General features: G+C 33.7%; 2 protein-coding genes and 2 long non-coding RNA genes across 5 annotated transcripts in view; 1 reads left to right on the forward strand and 3 right to left on the reverse strand.

Annotated features, from left to right (window-relative positions):
• The window catches only part of LOC105297645, a 21,584-nt gene extending 15,323 nt beyond the window's left edge, over positions 1-6,261 (reverse strand). The window contains exon 1 of the long non-coding RNA XR_896371.1: positions 6,092-6,261. This is a non-coding gene — a long non-coding RNA (uncharacterized LOC105297645). The remainder of the gene's footprint in view (positions 1-6,091) is intronic.
• The window catches only part of LRRC39 (leucine rich repeat containing 39), a 28,293-nt gene extending 13,528 nt beyond the window's left edge, over positions 1-14,765 (forward strand). Inside the window, exons 4-9 of the mRNA XM_011368438.2 lie at positions 5,843-5,999; positions 6,569-6,705; positions 9,592-9,737; positions 10,489-10,641; positions 11,779-11,915; positions 14,710-14,765. Coding sequence (XP_011366740.1) covers positions 5,843-5,999; positions 6,569-6,705; positions 9,592-9,737; positions 10,489-10,641; positions 11,779-11,915; positions 14,710-14,765 — 786 coding nt within the window. The remainder of the gene's footprint in view (positions 1-5,842; positions 6,000-6,568; positions 6,706-9,591; positions 9,738-10,488; positions 10,642-11,778; positions 11,916-14,709) is intronic.
• Positions 7,619-11,780, reverse strand: LOC105297640. Its single transcript, XR_002782632.1, has 3 exons — positions 9,619-11,780; positions 8,636-8,718; positions 7,619-7,805 (listed from the first exon to the last, which is right to left on the reverse strand). It is a non-coding gene; the product is annotated as an uncharacterized LOC105297640 (long non-coding RNA).
• The window catches only part of TRMT13 (tRNA methyltransferase 13 homolog), a 21,153-nt gene continuing 13,214 nt past the window's right edge, over positions 13,335-21,273 (reverse strand). Inside the window, exons 9-11 of one of the 2 annotated variants that reach the window (XM_011368405.2) lie at positions 18,760-18,834; positions 15,460-15,892; positions 13,335-15,187 (exon numbers count right to left, since the gene is read on the reverse strand). In XM_011368405.2, the coding sequence (XP_011366707.1) occupies positions 14,992-15,187; positions 15,460-15,892; positions 18,760-18,834 (704 nt within the window). In that variant the 3' untranslated portion in view covers positions 13,335-14,991. The remainder of the gene's footprint in view (positions 15,188-15,459; positions 15,893-18,759; positions 18,835-21,273) is intronic. The other variant, XM_011368416.2, reaches the window with a different exon arrangement.

Here is a 21,273-nt window from a genome sequence, read left to right on the forward strand (position 1 = left end):
TGCCCATTTTTTGATTGGATTGTTTTTTTGTTGTTGTTGTTGTTGTTATCGAGTCATATGAGTTCTTTGTATATTTTGGATATTAGTCTCTTATCAGAGGCGTTGCTTGCAAATATATTTTCCCATTGAGATGGTTGTCTCTTTACCTTGTCAATGATTTCTTTTGCTGAGCAAAAGCTCTTTAGTTTGATGTAGTCTCATTCATTTATTTTTGCTTTTACTTCCCTTGCCTTTGAGGTTAAATTCATAAAATCCTCTTTAAGTCCAAAGTCCTTGAGTTTTGTTCGTATGTTTTCTTCTATGTATTTTATTGTTTCAGGTCTTATAATCAGGTCCTTAATCCATTTTGAGTTAATTTTGGTGTGTGGTGATAGACAACAGTCTAATTTCATTTTTTTGCAAGTGGCATTCCAGTTTTCCCAGCACCATTTATTGAAGAGGCTTTCCTTTCTCCACTGGATGTTTTTGGCTTTTCTGTCGAAAATTATTTGCCTGTATAAATACGGGTTTACTTCTAGACTCTCGATTCTGTTCCACTAGTCAGTGTGTCTGTTTTGTTGCCAGTACCATGCTGTTTTGATTACTGTTGCTCTGTAGTATAATTTGAAGTTGGGCAGAGTGATGCCTCCAGCCTCATTCTTTTTTCTCAGGATGGCTTTGGCATTCAGGGTCTTTTGTGCTTCCATGCAAATCTGATGATTTTTTGTTCTATTTCTTTAAAAAATGCTGATGGGATTTTGATGGAGATTGCATTAAATCTGTATAATGCTTTAGGTAATTATGGTCATTTTAACTATGTTGATTCTTCCAAGAACATGGAATATCTTTCCATTTCTTTGTATCTTCTTCGATTTCTTTTAATAGGGTCTTGTAGTTTTCATTATGTAGGTCCTTCATGTTTTGTTAAATTTATTCCTAAGTATTTTATTCTTTTTGTTGCAATTGCAAAAGAAATTTTTTCCACTTCTTTTTCTGATGCTTCATTATTAGACTATAGGAACGCTATAGATTTTTGAACATCGATTTTGTATCCAGAGACTTTACTGTATTTGCTTACTATTTCTATTAGTGTTCTTGTGGAGTCTTTAGGGTTTTCTATATAGAGAATCAAGTCATCCGCAAATAGTGACAGTTTGACTTCTTCATTTCCTATTTGGATGCCTTTTATATACTTCTCTTGCCTGATTGCACTTGCTAGGACCTCCAATGTTATATTTAATAGCAATGGTGATAGTGAACAGCCTTGCCTTGCTCCTGATCTTAGAGGAAAGGATTTTAGTTTTTCACCAGTAAGTATAATGTTGGATGAAGGTTTGTCATATATGGTCTTTATTATGTTAAGGTACTTTCCTTCTATATTGATTTTGTTAAATGTTTTGATCATAAATGGATGCTGTATCTTGTCAAAGGCTTTTTCTGCATCTATTGATATGATCATATGATTCTTATTTTTTAATTTGTTTATGTGGTATATCACATTGATTGATTTGCCCACTTAATCATGGTGTATAATCTTTTTAATACGTTGCTGTATTCAGTTCGCTAGTATCTTATTTAGGATTTTTGCATCTGTGTTCATGAGAGATATTGGTCTGCAGTTTTCTATTTTTGTGTTATCTTTACCAGGTTTTGGTATCAGATTAATACTGGCCTCATAAAATGAGTTGGGAAGTATTGCCTCCTCTTTGATTTTTTTGGAAAGTTTGAGGAGAATAGATATTAAGTTTTCTTTGAATGTTTGGTAGAATTCACTGGTGAAGCCATCTGGTCCTGGACTTTTACTTTTTGGTAGGTTTTTGATGATTGTTTCGATTTCCATACTGCTGATTGGTCTATTTAGATTTTCCAGATCTTCTTGATTCAGTCTAGGAAGACTGTATCTTTCTAAGTACTTGTCCATTTCTTCTAGGTTATTAAATTTGGTGTTATATACTTTTTCATAGTATTCCTGCATGATCCTTTGTATTTCTGTGATGTCAGTTGTAATTTCCCCTCTTTTATCCCTGATTTTGTTTATTTGTGTCTTTTCTTTTTTTCTTTAGTGAATCGAGCCAGGAGTTTGTCAATTTTTTTAACCTTTTCAAAGAACCAGCTCTTTGTTGTATTTATTTTTTCTATTTTTTTTGTTTTCAATTTCATTTATTTCTGCTCTAATTTTGATTATTTCTTTCCTTCTGCTGACTTTAGGCCTCATTTGTTCTTCCTTTTCTAGTTTTTTAAGATGAAACATTAGGTTGTTTATTTGGGCTTGTTCTTGTTTTTGAAGATAGGCCTGTAATGATATGAACTTTCCTCTTATGACCGCTTTTGTCATGTCCAAAAGTTTTGATATGTTGTACTATCATCATTCATTTCTATGTATCTCTTGATCTCTTTTTATTTCTTCTCTGATCCAGTTATTCTTCAGTAGCATGTTGTTTAATCTCCATGTATTTGTGGTTCTTCCTGATTTCTTTCTGCTGTTGATCTCTAGTTTCAAAGCATTATGATCAGAGAATATGGCTAGTATGATTTCAACCCTCTTATATTTGTTGAGGCTATTTCTGTGTCCCAGTATGTGGTCAATTCTTGAGAATGTTCCACGTGCACTAGAGAAGAATGTATATGCAGCTGTTTTGGGATGGAAGGCTCTGTAAATGTCAATTATGTCCAGTTGGTCTAATGTGTTGTTTAAGGATGTTATTTCCTTATTGATTTTCTGTTTGGATGATCTGTCCATATCTGACAGTGGGGTATTTAGGTCCCCTACTACTCCCTTTAGTTCTGTTAGTAATTGCTTTACATATTTCAGGGCTCCCTGATTGGGAGCATAGATATTAATCAGTGTTATGTCTTCTTGGTGCATGATTCCCTTTATCATTATGAAGTATCCCTCATTATCTTTCTTTACCTTTTTTATTTCGAAGTCTATTTCGACTGATATTAGTACCACTACTCCACTTTTCTCTGAATGCCATTTGCTTGAAATATCGTTTTCTTTCCTTTCGAGCCTATATTTGTCTTTGGAGCTGAGACGCGTTTCCTGGATGCAGCATATGGTCAGGTTTTGTTTTTTGATCCATTCTGCAACTCTGTGCCTTTTTATTGGTGAGTTCGGTCCATTTACATTTAGGGTAATTATTGAAATATGAGGTCTTCTTATAGCCATTTTATCTTTTGCTTTCTGGTGGCTCAGTGTTTCCATTGCTTCCTTGTCCTTGTGTTTCTGTTTTCTTTATTGTGGGTTTTGCCTCCAATTCTTCTTGTTTTATGTTATATACTTCATTTCTGACTCTATGGTGTGTGGTTACCATTACAAATATGAAAAAGATAGTGTATATGTGTATATATACATGTATATATACAGTCATCCATTTTCTTCTGTGTGTGCCTTATCTCCTTTCCCCTTTGCAAATTTGGATCTCTGAATCCTATCCTTTTCAGTCATTGTTGTCTCAATTTGTTTCTATGTATGCTGAACGTTCATTACTATCTTGCTATAGCAATTCTCTTTTTATTATTTAAGCTTATAATGACCTGTTCTTAGTAAGGGGTGCACTCCTCTGCTTCTATTGCCTCATAGTCACTTTATTCCTAATCATGTATTTTTTCTGTTGTTATTATTTTGTTTTAGGTGAGTTGACCCCTTCAGAATTTCCTGTACTGCAGGCCTCATAATGGAGAATTCTCTCAATTTTTGTTTGTCTGAAAAGATCTTAATTTCTCCTTCATATCTAAAGGAGAGCTTAGCTGGATACATTATTCTAGGCCGGTAGTTCCTTTCACTTAATAGTTTAAATATTTGATTCCATTTCTTTCTGACTTGTAAAGTCTGTGCTGAGAAGTCCAATGATAATCTAATGGGTTTTCCTTTATAACTTACCGTTTTCTTCTCCCTGGCTGCCCTGAGAATTATATCTTTCTGACTTTTAATACAATGTGTCTTGGTGAAGGCCTTTTTGGGTTGAGATAATTGGGTGTTCTGTTGACTTCTTGAATTCCAAGTTCCAGCTCATTCCTTAGATTTGGGAAATTCTTGTCCACTATTTGTCTGAAAATACTTTCTAGTCCCCACTCCTTTTCTTTGCCTTAATTCCCATTATTCTTATTTCCTCTCCTGATGGTATCAGCTAGTTCTTGTATTTCTCTTTCATACTTCAGTTTCTCTCTTCTTCCTTCTGATTTATTTCTAGATTTCTGTCTTCGATATCACTGATCCTTTCCTCCATCTAGTCAACTCTATTTCCTGAGCTTGCTATTTCATTTTTCAACTCTTACAGTGTGTGTGTGTGTGTGTTTTTTTTTTATCTCCAGAAGTTCTATTTGGTTCTTTTTGAGGGTTTCAATCTCCTTGCTCTGCTCATCTAGCTTTTTTGCAGTTTCTGAAATTGTTGATATGACTCATTTCGGAACTCACTGAGTTTTTTCAGAAGTACCATCCTGAATTCTCTGTCACTTAAATCACATATTTCTATGTCTGTAAGCTCATTTTCTGGAGATTTTTCTCTTTCTTTCTGAGATGACTTGTCACGTTGGTTGTTCATGGTGCTTAATGGACTACTTCTCCACCTGGGCATTAATAGAAGTGTATTCTGTTGTTTTTCCAGAAAGAAGATTTATTATATAAAGGTCTCTCTTTAGCCTGCTGCAAAGAAGGCGCTTTTCTTTTTGTTTCAAGTATGTGGCATCTAAGCCTCTTGGATCCCTGCTTTATATAGAGCCTAACGTTTTTTGTTTTCTTGTAGATTTAAATCATACTCGCTATTCTCAGTTTCAGTCCCTGTCAGTGTTAGCAACTGTTTTGGTAGCATTTGCTCAGATTCCCCTGGGGCTCCGTGGTGATCAGTCTAGGAGGGTATGTGGGTAGGGGCCCTCTAAGTTGGGATTTGGGGGCTGCAGCTCAGTCTCGGTTTTGCAACCGGGGCCGGTAAAAATCAATTGTTGGTTCTCTGCTGTCCTGTTCCGCTTCTCTGCTTTCTGCCCTGATGACTGAGCCCTGCTGCCAGCTGCATAGAAAAGTCCCAAGACTTCCAGACAGGGCTGATCAGGGAAGTCGCCACACCTTCACCCTCCCTCCTCCTACAGGGAGCTCCGGCGGCTGTGAGAGGCAGCTTCTTTATTTGTCCCAGTCCACCGCCCGACACCTGGGGCTCTGACCTGTGGTAACTCTTATGCACAGATCCCACACTCAGACAATCTGGTGTGTAGTTTGGGTGTTTTTTGCTCAGTTTTAGATGTTCAGCTTATTGTTGTTTCAAGAGGAGTGATCTTAGGACGTTTCTCACTCCATCATGTTTTCCTAGAATCCGCAAAGAGATATATTTAGCTAGGAGGTTGACTCCTGTATTTCCTCTTTTGGCTATTTTAGGCTGAAAAGGAAAAGGCAGCAAGTTCAGAATAGTTGAAACTCTTAAATTTAAAAAAATCCTCTTAAAAAAGTGTTATAAAATATTTCAAAATAGAAAGGGAAAAGATTGAATTATTGATTAAAATAATTTTTCGGTTTCTCTGTGATATCAATTAAGCATTATATTCTCATTTTTAATAGCATATGTACTCTAGGAATGTCTATTGCAACAGAATCTTTAGGGCATAGTTCTATGTGTGTGCACTATTGAGCAAAATATGTTATTTTTGTTCATTCTATTATGATTGGGGTTTGAAGGTTTAGCCAAAAAAAAAGGTCTTAAAATTTGGAAGTAACACAAAGCACTGGGTGGGAAATATAACCCATTAAGAAAGAAATATTACGAAGTTCTTTTATGAATCCAATAACACATCTATAATCATACTTTAGTGTGGCAGGATACTAAAGTAATTTAAGTAACATAGTGACTCTGTCATTCTTTTTATTTGAGTTTAGACCCTTCCTTCTTCTCTGCTGAAACTGAATCAGCTACAGGGATGGCAACTGCATAGAATTGGTTTGTTGAAAATTCCTGAATTCATTGGAAGATTCCAGAACCTCATTATATTAGATTTATCTCGGAACACAATTTCAGAGATACCTAGAGGAATAGGTAAGGAAGATTGCTTTTATTCCTGTGCTATTTTATCCACTTGCAGATGTGCTTGTCTCTAAGATTTTTGATACATGGAATAAAGATCTTACCTTTATATAGCCTTGAGTCTTGAGAAAATGTAAAAATATGTACATTGATGCTCCAGGGAGATCCAAGCTTCCGGATTTACTAAGGTGATTCAAGATGAGATTTCAATGCAAGAAAAGTCTCTTTGGAAATATTGTGTAGATTCTAAAAACAACACCGCTGGTTTAGTTATTCTTCCGGTAAAAGAACAAGTTGAAGGCAAGAAAAAAAATTGGATTTCTTAAACGAGAAAAAAAAAACCCTAAATGGAAAAGTGGTCAGCATATAGCACAGAATTTTAAAAAATGTATTTTTGCCTATAGCACTGATAAACTTGCCCCTTATCTAAAGAAGGGGCTAGACACATACTGGGAAAAGTTGAGAACCTGAGAAGTATAAATTTGTTAATGTCAGACTGGCAAGTAATTATGCTGTAATACTTCATAACTGGAAACATTACTTTCCATTCATCTGCTCTCTTTTTGTATTATTTTTTATAGGACTGCTTACTAGACTTCAGGAACTGATTCTTAGTTACAACAAAATCAAGACAGTCCCCAAGGAACTAAGTAACTGTGTCAGCTTGGAGAAACTAGAGCTTGCTGTTAACAGAGATATAAGTGATCTTCCACAAGAGGTCAGAAAAATATAAATGTCTATGATTAAATTTGTATCTACTAGTGGTTTACTTCTCAATTGTGTAATCATAAAAAATAACACTAATAAAGAAATGCTATATATTTTATTTTAGAAAATATTTAAGCAAAACGATTTCCTATTATTTTGAGTATAATGCATTGTCTTAACAAGGGAAGCATCTATATAGCATAAAAACTACTTCTACTATTGTCACGGTACTGACATCCTTTGTTGACTAGACTGTGATCTCCTTGAAGGCCAGAGTGAGTCTTACTTATTTCTATTCCAAGAACTGAAGGCACAGACTAGGTTGTAGTTGTTACTTAAATGCTTATTGGATGAATAAATAATAATAATTATTTTTTAATTAAGTTTATTGGGCGCGACATTGGTTAATACAATTATATAACTTTCAGGTGTACATTATAATTTGTTATCTGTATATTCTATTGTGTGTTTACCACCCAAAGTCCAGTTTCCTTCAGCTACCATAATTTGATCCCCTTTAGAATAAATAATTATTATAAAGCACAGATAATGTGGTGATAGGAAAACCCTTTGGTTTACTAGCTGGTTTTTATAGAATGATCAGTTTTTGAGATAGAGATTAAGTAATAAGACATGCGTTCTTGTTTATAAAGTTTCCTTTTTAAGAAAAGTAGCTTCCTAGGCTCTATCAAGTAAAAGCAAGGCAACGGGCTTAGAAAACCTTCAAACGGATGTCTTGTTATTGGTAAAACCAAACTGATCATAAAGATATAGACATTTGTATTACTGCTTTTGTATTTGATCCTCTTAGAATCAGCAAAGGAAATTTTCATGGTGCTTTGCCTTGAAAACAATCACTTTGCAAGATAAAAGTTAAGAAAAATAATAAAAATCAAAATAAAATAAAAATACTATTACCTTCTCTCAATGTATATTGGTGAAAAATCACTTTATTTCCCAAACTAGTAAGCATGTTGCCAATAATTGTTGCTCTTGCAAGTAAAATGTAGATTTCATATCTTTATCTCCTCTAATAATAGTTCAGTTTAATGAAATGTATATACTTGTTTATGATGAAAATAATAATTACAGGAACAATTTTTTTTATATCTGCAACTAGGCCAATAAATATTTTATTTCTAATTTCTAATTCTTGTGATTTTGTTTCAAGGATTGGTTCTGTCACCAAAAAGCTTTGTTAATTTGGGCATGTCTATTAACATGTCTTTACCTTAATTTCTTCACTGAGAAATAGGTTTTACTGGAACAAATAGTGAACTGAGATATTGAGCCTGGGATTATTTACAAAGGTAGCCCCTAAGTAGCTGTGTGGCCTTGAATATACCGCTTTAATAACTAGATCTCAGTTTTTACATATGCAAAATTAAGACTGTTAGATTATAATAGTTTCAATATTTTTTCAGTCTTCTAAAATCAAAGGGTTCCAGTACCACTGAGAAATCAGCAAAATCAGCAATGCGAGCTTATCTCAGCCATTAAGTTGCACATACTGTATACACACAAACATTATGCTAATGTAAAAACAATTTTTTATTCTCTATTCTGAGCCATTTAAAAATTTTAAAGTCTGATGACAGATTTTGAATCAGTTTTATTCGTGGCTTGAATTCTAAAGCTGGAGAAACATTACTTAGAAAACAATACCCTCCTGCTTTTTTACATTACACACAAAACACTATTTATGTATTTTTCTGTGGTGTCAAAGTTGTGGAATCTGATAGAGATAGAATATAGAATTAAATGGAGAGGTTTTTTTTTTTTTTTTTTAAATAAAAGTTAACTGAATTCTCACATCTTGAATCTTTCACTACTTGAATCTTATGTCCGTGTATCATTGAGTGCACATCATAGCTTTATCTTTTCTAGTCACATGGCCTATCTAAGCCATTCGGTCCATAAAACAGAAATCAGGTACTCACCCATCTGGTAAAGCTGATGTCAGAATTATCCATTCATTTAAGGTACAATGGTGGATGTTTCATATACTCACAGCTTTCTCCAACTGGCAGCTGGGAAAAAAGATAATTACAGGGATATTTTAGAATGAATAAACTATAAGAATGAATGCATTTTAAAAACTGATATTGAAAGAAGCAAGTTAAAGATAAGTATGCTCTCATAACCCTTAAAAATTTAAAAACATAAAAAATACTAAATTGTTTATAAAAACATATATAATAATATGTATATAAATAGAAAGAAAACATATAATTATGTATGGTAATAAAAGCATTAAAAACATGCATGGGAAGGACAGAAACCAAATCCAGGATAGGAGTTTCCTCTGGAGAGGAAGAAGGGAGGAGTACGTAGAGGTATGGTCATGTAAAAAAATCCTTCTTAAACTGAGCACACTGGTGTTATGTTATTTGTAATAAATTTTTGATGTTTTCATTTAAAAACAGAATTACCAAACAGTAAATTTTATGACTGAGCTAATGTATGGAAAGCATCAGGCACAAAGAATGGGGTTCAATAAAGATAACTTATTTTGAAGTTTGGGTTTTCCCAAACTTATTTTGAAGTTTGGGTTTTCCCATGTAAGTCTCAATTACTAGATAAAAAGAAAGCAAAAACAAAATAAAATGAAACAAACACTGCCAGGCAGGTTCTATAAATCCTGGAACTTGGTTATTTGGGAAGATACATTCTCTTTGAATAGATAAAATTTCTAGGAGAGCTTTAACTGGAGGTTACTTAGGTTTATTTTTATTTCAAATATAAAAAATATAAAAATGTTGTGGACTACTATGACTAAATAAGTCCAAGCATAATTGAACATTCCTTGATGTGAAATATTTCCTTTTACCAATGTGAGTGTTCCAGTATGTTACACTGCAGATCTTTATTTTGAAAACCTTGCTTTCCTTTTTAGCTCGGCAGTTTGATAAAGCTTACTCACCTTGATTTGAGTATGAACCACTTCACCACAATCCCTTCTGCTGTGTTGAACATGCCTGCCCTTGAGTGGCTTGACTTGGGAAGCAACAGACTAGAACAACTTCCTGATACCATAGAAAGGTAAAATAAATAACTTTTTATGCTACCAACAGATGTGCTGAAGCTATCTATGAGTAGTAAGAAATAACAAGGCAAAGGGGACCCTAAGCAGAATCAATCACAATAGATAAATTTAGTTCTAAATACGCTATTTAACAGAATGTTTTCATTTATTCTAAATAAGTAAAGAGTTACTTGGAGAGAAAAACTGGCTATCTGATTTCAACAAATTGACAAGAACATGCCACAACAATCAGAACATTGCATAGTACATGCCAGACACTTCTGGGTGCTTTACAAACAGAGGAGGAAACACAGAGATGTTAACTAAATTGCTCAAGATCAGTTACTAAGTGTGCAAGCTAGGATTTCAACCTAGGCAGCCTGGCTCCAGAGTCTTGGTTGTTAACAATTATGCAAACTTGCCTTGCCCTCAATAGGCATATTAATAATTTATGATTTTTAAAACTCTAATTTGGATTACATAACATTTACAGCAGTTCTTCTTTAAGAAATTCTATGAGAATAGTGAAGAATTTTGGAATACAATGATTTTATTTGTACCTCCACAGGATGAGGGCTATACTGTAGAAATTAACTCCCCCATGCAGTTTCCCTAATAATCAAGTAATGTGAAGTCGGTTAATCCAATAAGTATACTGGTTAATGGAGATGTTAAAAAAGATGACATTTCTCTGATTTTTAAGTTAATAAGAACCAGGGTTTTCCTACTATGTGTGGTTAATTGCAGAAGCCTCTTTTAATTCTTCAGAATGCAAAATCTACATACATTATGGCTGCAACGAAATGAAATAACATGCTTGCCAGAAACTATCAGCAATATGAAAAATCTGGGTACTCTTGTTCTCTCTAACAATAAACTGCAAGATATTCCACTGTGCATGGAAGAGATGACCAATCTGAGGTAAAAAATTTTTCAACATAATTGACATGGTCTTTTCTTGCTGCAGAACAAAGTAACACTGAGAAATTACTCTGAATAGATTTGAGTTCTTATTCATATGAATAAATGCACTTAAAAATCTTCCAACTTTAAAATTCTGCATTTATAAATAGAATTCCTATAATACTGGTCTAAATTATTTAAGAAAAGTCTATAAAACTCAAGCAGTGCTGGTATTTATTAGCTTCAAGGAACACCCTCTGTTGGTAATATTTTCATGAAAATCATCTCTGTAACTGCTAACAAAACTTATCCGTAATATAAAAACCCAAAACATAAAAATCGTGATTATTTTCCTTCTAAATAACTCAAATAGATATAGGCGATTATGTTATAAATATAACTTTTTATTAAGTTGATTACTATCAAACTCCCTCAGTGTCTTCCTTCCAAAATCTAACTTCCTGACAGCGAAGATACCAAATCTCACAACCTCCATAACAATATCATTCATTCACTTGTTCAGCAACAATTAAGCCTTGTACCAGATGAAGATACAATGATAAAAAGACATGTCTAAAAATGCGTAAAAACTTTAAGTTCATTGCATTAATTGTACAGTCCTTGAACTTACAAGTTATGATTTTTTTGGCTTTCCGATGGTGCGGATGTGATACACATAATAAATTACAAGATATTCAACCCTTTCTAATAAAGTAGGCTTTGTGTTAGATGGCTTCGTCCAACTGTAGGCTAATTTAAGTGTTGTGAACATGTTTAAGGAATGCTAGGCTAAGCTATGATATTCAGGAGGTTAGGTTTATCAGGTGCATTTTTGACTTAATGATATTTTCAAGTTACGGTGAGTTTATCGGGACCCCATTGTTAAATCAAGGAGCATCTGTATATTTGAGATGCATTAGAATTGCTCTTGGAATTTAAGCTGCACCAAAAATAAGTTGTTGAAAGCTAATCTTTTTCTTCTATGAAAGAAATTTCAAGATTCTTAGGATATATCACATCTCCCTAAGATCTTCACTTAAATAAACCAGTTAAAAAAAGAGTAATTTAGTATATTATCATTTGGTATTTCTCCAGAAAAATAAACGTACACTTTTATGGCACCTATAAAAATACTGTTTCTTGGTGAACTGCTAGGTTTGTCAACTTCAGAGACAACCCACTGAAATTGGAAGTAACACTTTCTCCCAGTGAAGGCATAGAGGAAGAGGAAGAGGAATTATTTGGTCTTCAGTTCATGCACACATACATACAGGAGTCACGGAGTAGAGCAGGTATGAGATTTGTATATTATCCAGGTTAAATATTCTTTTTGGTAGGGGAATACTTATACAGATTAATTCCTTTATAGATTTCTCATTCTATCTTACCTTTTTGGTCAAATTCTGGTCTCTTGGTCAATATCATGGGAGGAAGAAAAGTAAAATTCAAATTGGTTCACAATTTTGATAAAGGCTTAAAGAAAAAGGCTGGATAGATATTGAAAGTCTTTCAAGTGGAGTGAGGAAATTAATTTCTTTGGTCAAGCATTTGAAACACAACCAAATGAAGATATAATTCTTAAAACTTCCCTACCTCGTTCTAGCACTTTGTTATGTATGTCAGTTTATTCTCAGGAATGTTACCTTCGCTGCCATTTCTTCTTTTTCTACAATCCATAAATAGCAAAAAACATTTTGCCTAGGAATGAAAAATATTAAGAGAACACGGATTTTAACCAATAGTTAAAATATAGATTTCCATCACTTAGCCTCTGATAATTTAGAATTAGACCACTGTATTTTTCAAACTGAGGAAGGAAAGCCTTAAACTTAAACCAAGATTAGGGGAAGAAGACAAGGAATACAACTCTTTATTAAAAAAAAAAAAAAAAAAATGAAATAGTTTACTATTAGAAATGATGATTTTATAATTCACTAAAACATCAAGAATTTTTGAGTTAAAAGCTAGATTTTAGTTAAATCTTAAAATATTTGTTTCAAAGAATGAGTGTAATCTGAGCAAACTATTCCAGAGTGTTTCAGCTATAGGAAATAGTTTTTTTCAACACCGAAAGGAAGATGTTCAGAAAATGATTCAGTCTGTTGTAGCAAAGTCATAAAAGCAATGACATGGAGGATGGATTAGAGGAAGACAAGTAAGAGTTGTAAGTTTGGGGCCTAGTTTTGGAAAGTGGAGGACAAATATATGAAAAACAAGTAGATGACAGAATTGATAATTGCATGAAGATGAGAATGTTTTTGGTTCAAGCAGCTGGATGGATGGTGATGCTGAGATGGGGAAATGAAGTATAGAAGCTCGTTTGGTGGGCAGGATAAGGTAGTAGAGTGTAAGTTGAGCTTCAGTTTTAACACAGTAAATCTGATGTACCTGCAGACATACAGAAGAAGTTGGGTAGATAAATTTAAAGCTCAAGGGGGTTGCTCAACCTGCAAATTCTATAGGTCAAGGGAGAGCTATGTATATATCCCACATATCACTTTCTTAGGATATGTTAATGGAAGTAAAGAAGGTTGGGGAAAACAATAATCTTGACCTATGGCTGGCATATTGATGGACAAGCTTTACTTTCCATAAAGGACTTGGTACCACTGTCAGAAACATATTAAGTTAAATGGGCCACAAGACTGTTTCACTATAATTCTCGTGTGTGTGTGTGTGTGTATGTTTGATGAAACACAACTGAGATTATCTTTTATAATGTAGAATATCTTTTATTTCTGGGCACAAATTATTGAATAATACAAAACAGACTGTATAATGCAAATTGGCATTGTCTGACCCAGTAAATCATGTTAATCACTGAATAATGTATTATCTTCATTTATGTTTTCTTGATTGGGGGATGTAACTAACTTAAAATATAATCAAACTACCTTACTTGAATAATATTTGACATAAAACATAACAAGAGTAAAAAGGTTACAACTTAAACACAGATAATAAAACCAAGTCTGCTTATTGTTTATTAAAAACAGATTCATGAATTAGTACTATTAATAATAGTTGGCATTTATTGAGGACTCACTCTGTGCTAGGAACTGTTCTAAGACTTTTACATTTGTTATCTCTTTAATGTTTACAACAACCTTGTGAGGTAAGTATTATTATTATCATCGTCCTCATTTTAAGATGAGGAAATTGAGGCACAAAGAGAGATTAAGTATGCCCAAGGTCATACAGCTGAGAGGTGGCAGAGTTGGGATTTGAACCTAGGCGGTCTCACAAAACTTATGAGATTAAACTAAAATAGAAAGGTCAGTAATTAAAAATAGGCTAGGCTTCTAATTCATAATTCATATAGTCATTGATCTACAAGATATTATTTTGGCAAATGTACCAGTGAGGTTAACACAATTTTTATAAAAGCAGAATAAATCAAGGATAAGATGTGGAAAAGAATAACAGTCCTACTGCCATGTTTGGTTTAACATTTGCTTGTGCATAGAAATGAGTTAAATGAGGCATAAATGTAAGAAGGATTTTGGTTTCACTATCTAGTTTCCACTTTATTCCAAATTATTTTCCCAGAAAGGAGAGAATATATTTATATTCGTACTTACACATGTAAAAATGTTCTGTTAAAAGATATGAGATACCTAATTAACTTCAAAAGTTATTTGCACATTTTAACTTAATTTGTGAATTAGGCTTTTAAGCATCTTTTTGGAAGTTTTAACTAGATAATTATCTGCTAAAATGAAATAGTTTTCTTTTCCTGGAAAACATCTCTTTAGTTTTGGTGTCTGTCATGGAAAATTCTGATAATATATAGATACAGGTATGATTCTGAAAATCTGAAGGTGAATTCATTAATTGTGAACATCTCTGCATTTGCATGAAAAAAATCATAATCGATTATCCTTTCCAGATCTGCATGGAAAAAAAATCCACGCATAAGCCAAATTCTCAAATTAGCCCTTGTTAGAAACTGATAATTGATCATTACATCTTGAACTTGAGAAATAAAAAGTATTAAGTAAAGCCAAAGGAAAATAAATTTCTAAAATTAATGCAAGTAGAAATTTAATGTGCTAGTTATATGGTGACATGTTATGTGTGTTTCAGATAATCAAGTCAACTGTTCCGCTACTTCGCCAATCTCTATAAACACTGATGGATAATATAACTCCAGATGCCCTGCTGAAGATTACTTTGGAATTTGGTGAATTCTCTAATGTTTGGACTTCTCAAGTAAAAAACAAAGCTATTACCAAAGTTCAATGAAGCCCCAACATTTTTTAAAGTTCATATTATCTGCTATTAAATTCTATTTTCATGAATATAAAAATACAATTTAAAAATTATTTTTTTGGTGGAAGACAGATGATGTTCAAAATTTCTTTTCCATTAAGTAGTTGTTTCTGGTGATGAAGAATGATTTGGTAAAGCAGTTAACAAGACATTTTCTAAAGACACCAGAGGATCTGTATAGTACTGCAGAGCAGGACTGAATCTCTTCTGCTGTAAATACTCAATTCGGCCTTGGTCAATCAGCAATTTACAAAGATGCCCTATTTTCTTCTTTTCTTCAACAGTCAGAAACCTAAATTGAATAAACACACATAAAACATTGTTAAAAGTTTGTAAAAGTTTATAAAAAATTATTTTAGTCTCTTCTATTTGTTAATAGAAGGGACTAAGCTGCTAGATAACCCACAATACACTACATGCTATGTCCCATGCTTCTAAGATACACAATAAGATAGTTAAACACATTTTCATGAATATGTTTTTGGGAATATTCATCAAAAAGAAAGTACAGCAATAGTAAAATATTTCTGCTGCAGCGATGTGCATTTCAAAGTAGTCACTTACCCAGGCAGACTCTCAACGGTGTCATCTGTAAATCTGTATCCCCCATCATCATGCTCTTCGCCATCATCATTCTGATGATCTTTTCTCTTTGTGGTAATATTTGAGGCGTCCAAAGATGTTTTCCGCATACCGCAAGTTGCCCAACTACTCATTCGCTGGAAATAGTGGAATTCCACAGCTCCAAGGCCTAAAGCCTTAAAATATTCTTTGCCCACATAATGTCTCCAATCACACCTGTGGTGACAACAGAGTGCAATAACAATGCCAGCCACAGGGGTCCACTTCTCTGGGACACTTTTTTCATTTCCTTCTTTGGCCAAAGTGTTAATTTCTTTTTCTGTTTTATCATTCTTTATGCGTTTGGCTAAAGGTTCTTCATTCCTTTCCTCACAACTGGCAGCATAGGTTTCAACCAAACATCGTAATGCAAGATCTGCAAACACAATTATGTGGCCCCCCAAACCACATTATCTTTAAAAATAAATATTTTTTTGCATTTATTAAGCAGTATGGTTTTAAAAACCCCAAACCAAAAACAACAAAAACCTACTTAGCTTTCTACCTGTAATAATTCTTTTGTGAATTATCAATTTGTTCATATCTGCTCTTTTCTCATTATCGTCTTTCTCTAATGATTTTTTCTCCATAAAGTCTACTTCCCAATAAAACTATCTGAAGCTTAAGAGCAACAGTTTGCAGAAAATTTTGGTCCAACTACTTGAATTGACTCTTATTTCTCCTATCCTGGCTGAGGAAATGATTTGTACAGAAAAAAATTTATTTACCAACACTTATATTCCAGGACAGCTTTGATCTTAAGAAAACCAAAGAAAGAAATAAAGAGGAAAGGCATCTGCTAAGCATCTGCTTAGGTTAGTGTTAGGTGTCAGTCCTGAAAGGTAAGATGTACACAGAAAATAGTGACGAGCTGAAGAGTTAACAAGAGAAGTCAGACTGCGGAAATGAATGAATAATCTCGGCCACCTGTATTATACTCACTGTATTATACATTCATTCAGCAGTTACTAAATGTCTTTCATGTGCAAGACTTTGCAGATATAACGATTATATTGATATAAGCTTAGAGGTGAAGGTACTCCATATGAAAATGAAAATTTTATAGTACATTTAAAAACTCAGCAAATAGATTTTTGATAATTACAACTATTTCTTTCTGAAGACTGCTATATTGTTGACAATACTGATAAGACTCTAAATATATGCTGTAAAACCCACATTTTTCTGTTCGATTAGATTGGCATGCTGTGCCTGTTCAATCAAAAACATATATTTAAAATTTTTACTACCCTAAGTATCACAAGTTACTATTAAATAATCTGATATTTCACTAGTAAATTTAATTCAATATATGAATTTAAATCAACAAATCTTACTAGTAACTTATTTGGAGAAAGCGATAGTTAATCTATTATTTTATAAACTTATTTTGTGACAAAATATATTCAGTCAATGTTTTATTTACATTAGGTTGATTTTCAGAAATATAAATAACCAGAAAAATTATTAAAAGAATGAAGTTCTTTTAGAACCAGAAGGAGCTTTAGCAATCTATTTTAACCTTTCCCTTACAGAGAACTTAAGAAACAAAGCCACATACCTAGGTAGACAAGGAAACATAGCAAATTGGTGGCCAAGATTATTCATTCAAACATTTACTGAATTCTTATATATGTCAATCATTATGTTAGCACATTTCCTATGCTCAAAAAATTCACAGCATAGTGGTTGAATTAGATATACAATTAAAATATAATAAGGTAAAGATTTGCAGAGAATATCATGAAGCACATGAAGGAAGAGTATCTTACTTAAGGAAGTTCCCTGCAAGTAGTGACAGAGCCGAAGGGTAAGGACAAACTGACCAGTTTTTTGTTGGGTGGGTGGGTACAATATAGTATATGGGAAAGCATTCAGGGTTTGAATTTGCTGACCAGTAAATCCGGAGGCAGAGAGTGGCGGAGAGAAAAAGGTAGAGGCTAGAATGAGACTAAGACATCATGTTAAAGAGCTTGGACTTCATTCATACTGTCAGTGATTGGGAGCTGCTGAAGAGTTCTAAGAAGGGGAAAGGCAGATTAGGTGTATAGCAGACAGGTCTGAATATTAGTATTAAAGGACAGGTAGTGGAAGGAGCCCATGAAAGACACAGAGAAAGAATGGCAGAGATGGAGGGGGTAGAACCAAGAAAGAGTCACAAAGGAGAAGGAAACAGAACCTTGAGAAGGGTTAGCAACTGCAGTAGAGATTTTTTCAGTAAGATAATGATAAAGTGATGAAGGTGAAATTCAAATACAGTGAATCAAGGGGGGGAATAATGAGTGGAACACAAGAAACAGCCAATATGGATTATACTTCCAAGAAACTTGGGTTAGATACACAGGAGTAAAAGAGTTTGCCTTTTTTCCTCCCCAGGACAGAACTGGCTTACTTAAGAAGGCTTTTATGAGGGTTAAATGAAATAAATAACTAAAAGTCATCTAAAAACTATGAAGGATAACACAAATATATAATTCTCAAAGCCATTTCCAGCCAATTTGAATAATGTCTTATGGAAGCTCCAAGTTCCCCATGTAGGTAGATAATAAAACTAGCAGGAGCCAGGAAGATGTAACAACAGTTAACATTTATTGAGCACCAATATGTACCAGACACTTTACATGTACTTTGGTAAATTATATATTATTATCATCCCCATTTGACAGTTGAGACAACCCAAGTTCAGAAAGGTTAAAGTAAGTTGCCCAGGTCACACAGCAGAGTTGAACCCCAGATTCTCTGATTTCAAAGCTCATGCTCTTTCCACCATACCATGCTAAATCTGGTGGATCAAAGTGCTAAAACAAGATATCTTAGATTTTTTAACTAGTATTATTTTTCCCTTTCCCTTAGAATCTTGACACACGATCACCTTCCAGTGGGAGAAGTTTCAGAGTCCCTGCCAAGTAACTCCTCTAAAAAAATCAGTGGCTTCTGGGGTGAAATCATACAGTTTCCATAAATGATTCATTTCCTTTTTGGTTGAAATATAATCCAAAGAACCTTAAGGTCCCGTATGACAGAGCATTTACACACAAAACCCTTGATTCGTCCTACAAAATGGCCAAATGAGCAGATCAATAGGAAAGCTGTTGTGATATAACACTGCGTCAGTGCTCCTACGAAGATTGAGTAGTGAACATAGTGATGTACACTGTTTGAAAGAGATTATGTAAATGGTCCGGGCCATGTTCAGCTAAGACTTCATGTATTAATTTAGACATTATTAGTAAATTTACTTACCTGTCGCCACACCACACAGATGCTTTCCAATTCCTACCACAGGCAGTTTTTCTTTGCTTAGTACAGGAATCTTGTCTGAAATAAAAGGAAAAGAGAACTAAGTTCCCATGTGAGATAAGGCCTTAATGTGGCCTCCCGAAACAGAGAACTAATTAGAATCTTTGAATTTTAGGACGGAAGAAACTAAACAATTCTTACTTTGTAGCTTAGGAATAAGAGGCTCAAAGACGCAGTGGCTTAATAAGTAATACAGATGGCTACTGACAGAGTCAGAATTAGAGTTGAAGTTTCTTGACCCTTAGGGCAATGCTATCTCTTTTACACTGGCTCAGGACTTTCCTCTGTCAAAACCTTATTTTGCTAAATGTCATTAACCCATTGATAAAAGGACTGAAAACTTTCTCCACTAGAAGATTTATTTTGCATAAATAATAGATGTGATAATATATAAATAATATAACCAACATAATATATTTAAAATATATTATAAAATGCTATGTTCATTATTCTAATCAAACTATAGAGCTCTTAATATAACTTTATGATCACAAATAAGATATCTTAGCTTTTCACACTGTGAATAAAAGTAAGTATTCATAAGTGCTACAAAAGTAAAAGAAAACCATCTATAACGTAGTAAAATGTACTACATCACAGTTATAGCTTCCATTTTTTCCCCTTCTTCATGTTCCTTCCTGTGAAATTCTGAAATAAAAACCATGCTTCCCCATGCTAGCTACAGCACCTAGCACAGTGAATTGTCCAATGGAGGCACTTAGTAAGTATTTCCACTTTTCTGTTGCCTGCATTCAGAAGGGATTCCATGATGGCAGAAATTGGTAACAAGTGGAATAGTTGGCCCATGTCAGGGAATACAGAGGTTTGAATTAGGTGTTTCAGGAAACTGATCATCAATTAGGGTGAGTAGAAAGGATGTCTGAGAAAGCTCTTCTGCTTTTATGCTTGAAAATTGCCTCATTCCCTTTCTCCCCCATTTCTCTGGGCTTAGGAAACAGAGCAGATGAACTTCTGGGAAAAGATGGCAGATCAAATACAAGCATCTAGTTTGCTACCTCCTAAAACTCTATCAAAATAAAAATAAAGGGATTTTTTTAAAGGCATAAACTCACAAATTCTGAAAGAAAAGGAGACAGAATGTGTAAGATAATATGTGGAAAAAGAAGTTCCAACCTAGGAGAATGAAGGGAATCCCCAGGGTGAGACTAAAGAGGGTTTTAAGTTTGACAACTGTGCCCCAAGAACAGAGAGCACCCAGTTTGGATTGGAACAGGTCTGAAGGATCCAGGAGAGACTTTTTCAGGAAAATGGAAACTGAGAGAACACTTGATGTATGTATTATGCCAAATACATTTTTAAAAGACTAAGTAAACAAAATTATAAATTAATTATTAACTCTACAAACAATAAAAATAGTACAGAAAAAAGGTAACTTAATTTACTACATGGCTCAGCTGTGAAAAATCACTTAAGCATTTAATGCATATCAGGAAGATGAGGAATGAGAAGTGTACACATTTGAGGTGGAGCAGGGGAAGAAAATCCTATCTCCCATAGGGAAAAATCAATAGACAATGTTTGAAAAAACAAGAAGCAAAATACATAAGCCTGTAGTTAGAGACTACGTAAGTACAAAAATTCACCTACAAGAGGTGTATGTGGTTGTCTCTGAAGAGAGAAATGGCAAAGAAGGAACAAGCTGCTACTGTTTTTATAACAACTTGTAGAACCTGTAGAACTATCTGACTCTTAACCACACATATGCAACTTTAATAAAAGCCCCTTACCACCCCCGAAAAAGAACAAAAATCAGAAAGAAAAAAGGAGAAAATGTTCACAGTAAACTCGTTCAATATTTCCTATTCTTTCTCTTCCCCTAAAATGATTAATAGTAAATTCCAACCCTGCAGAAAGGAAGAGAAGTCCTCTAAGTAAATGCCACCTCGTACTCATTTCGAAAACTACCTTTAATCACTCTGTATGTCATTAAATGTCTTTTATTTTAAACATAAAAAAAAGAAAACACCCAAAACTCTGAAGTACGGAAATCAGATTACAATCAAAACTTTGATTTGTGGCTCTCATCTTGGGTAGGTCACTGCTTAGCACACGAGAGTGAGATTTTCCAAAATTAACGTAAATTCTAAGGTCAGTATTAAACTAGTCTATAAATATTTGCCCAATTATTAATCTCTCTTCATTAATCCCTATTCGTTTCTCTTATTTTATTTTAAAAATATGGGATGGGGGCACATGGTAGGCATAAAAGAGTCATAGGAACTATTTAAGAAATATGGTAGGCCATTTTTCATTTAATAAGAATTCAATTCATGGCATAAAAATTTGTTTAGGGTTTACAACTTCAGAAAAGTAATATATTTAGTTGAATAATTTTAAATAGATTTATATATAAATACTAGGTTGCTTTATGAGCCTGCATTAAAATTAGTGGATGAAAGAGGTTGCTGGGATATTTTTGTATTATTTTCATTTTAA

This window comes from Pteropus vampyrus, unplaced genomic scaffold (assembly GCF_000151845.1).
Source record: "Pteropus vampyrus isolate Shadow unplaced genomic scaffold, Pvam_2.0 Scaffold6, whole genome shotgun sequence".
Lineage (NCBI taxonomy): Eukaryota > Metazoa > Chordata > Mammalia > Chiroptera > Pteropodidae > Pteropus > Pteropus vampyrus.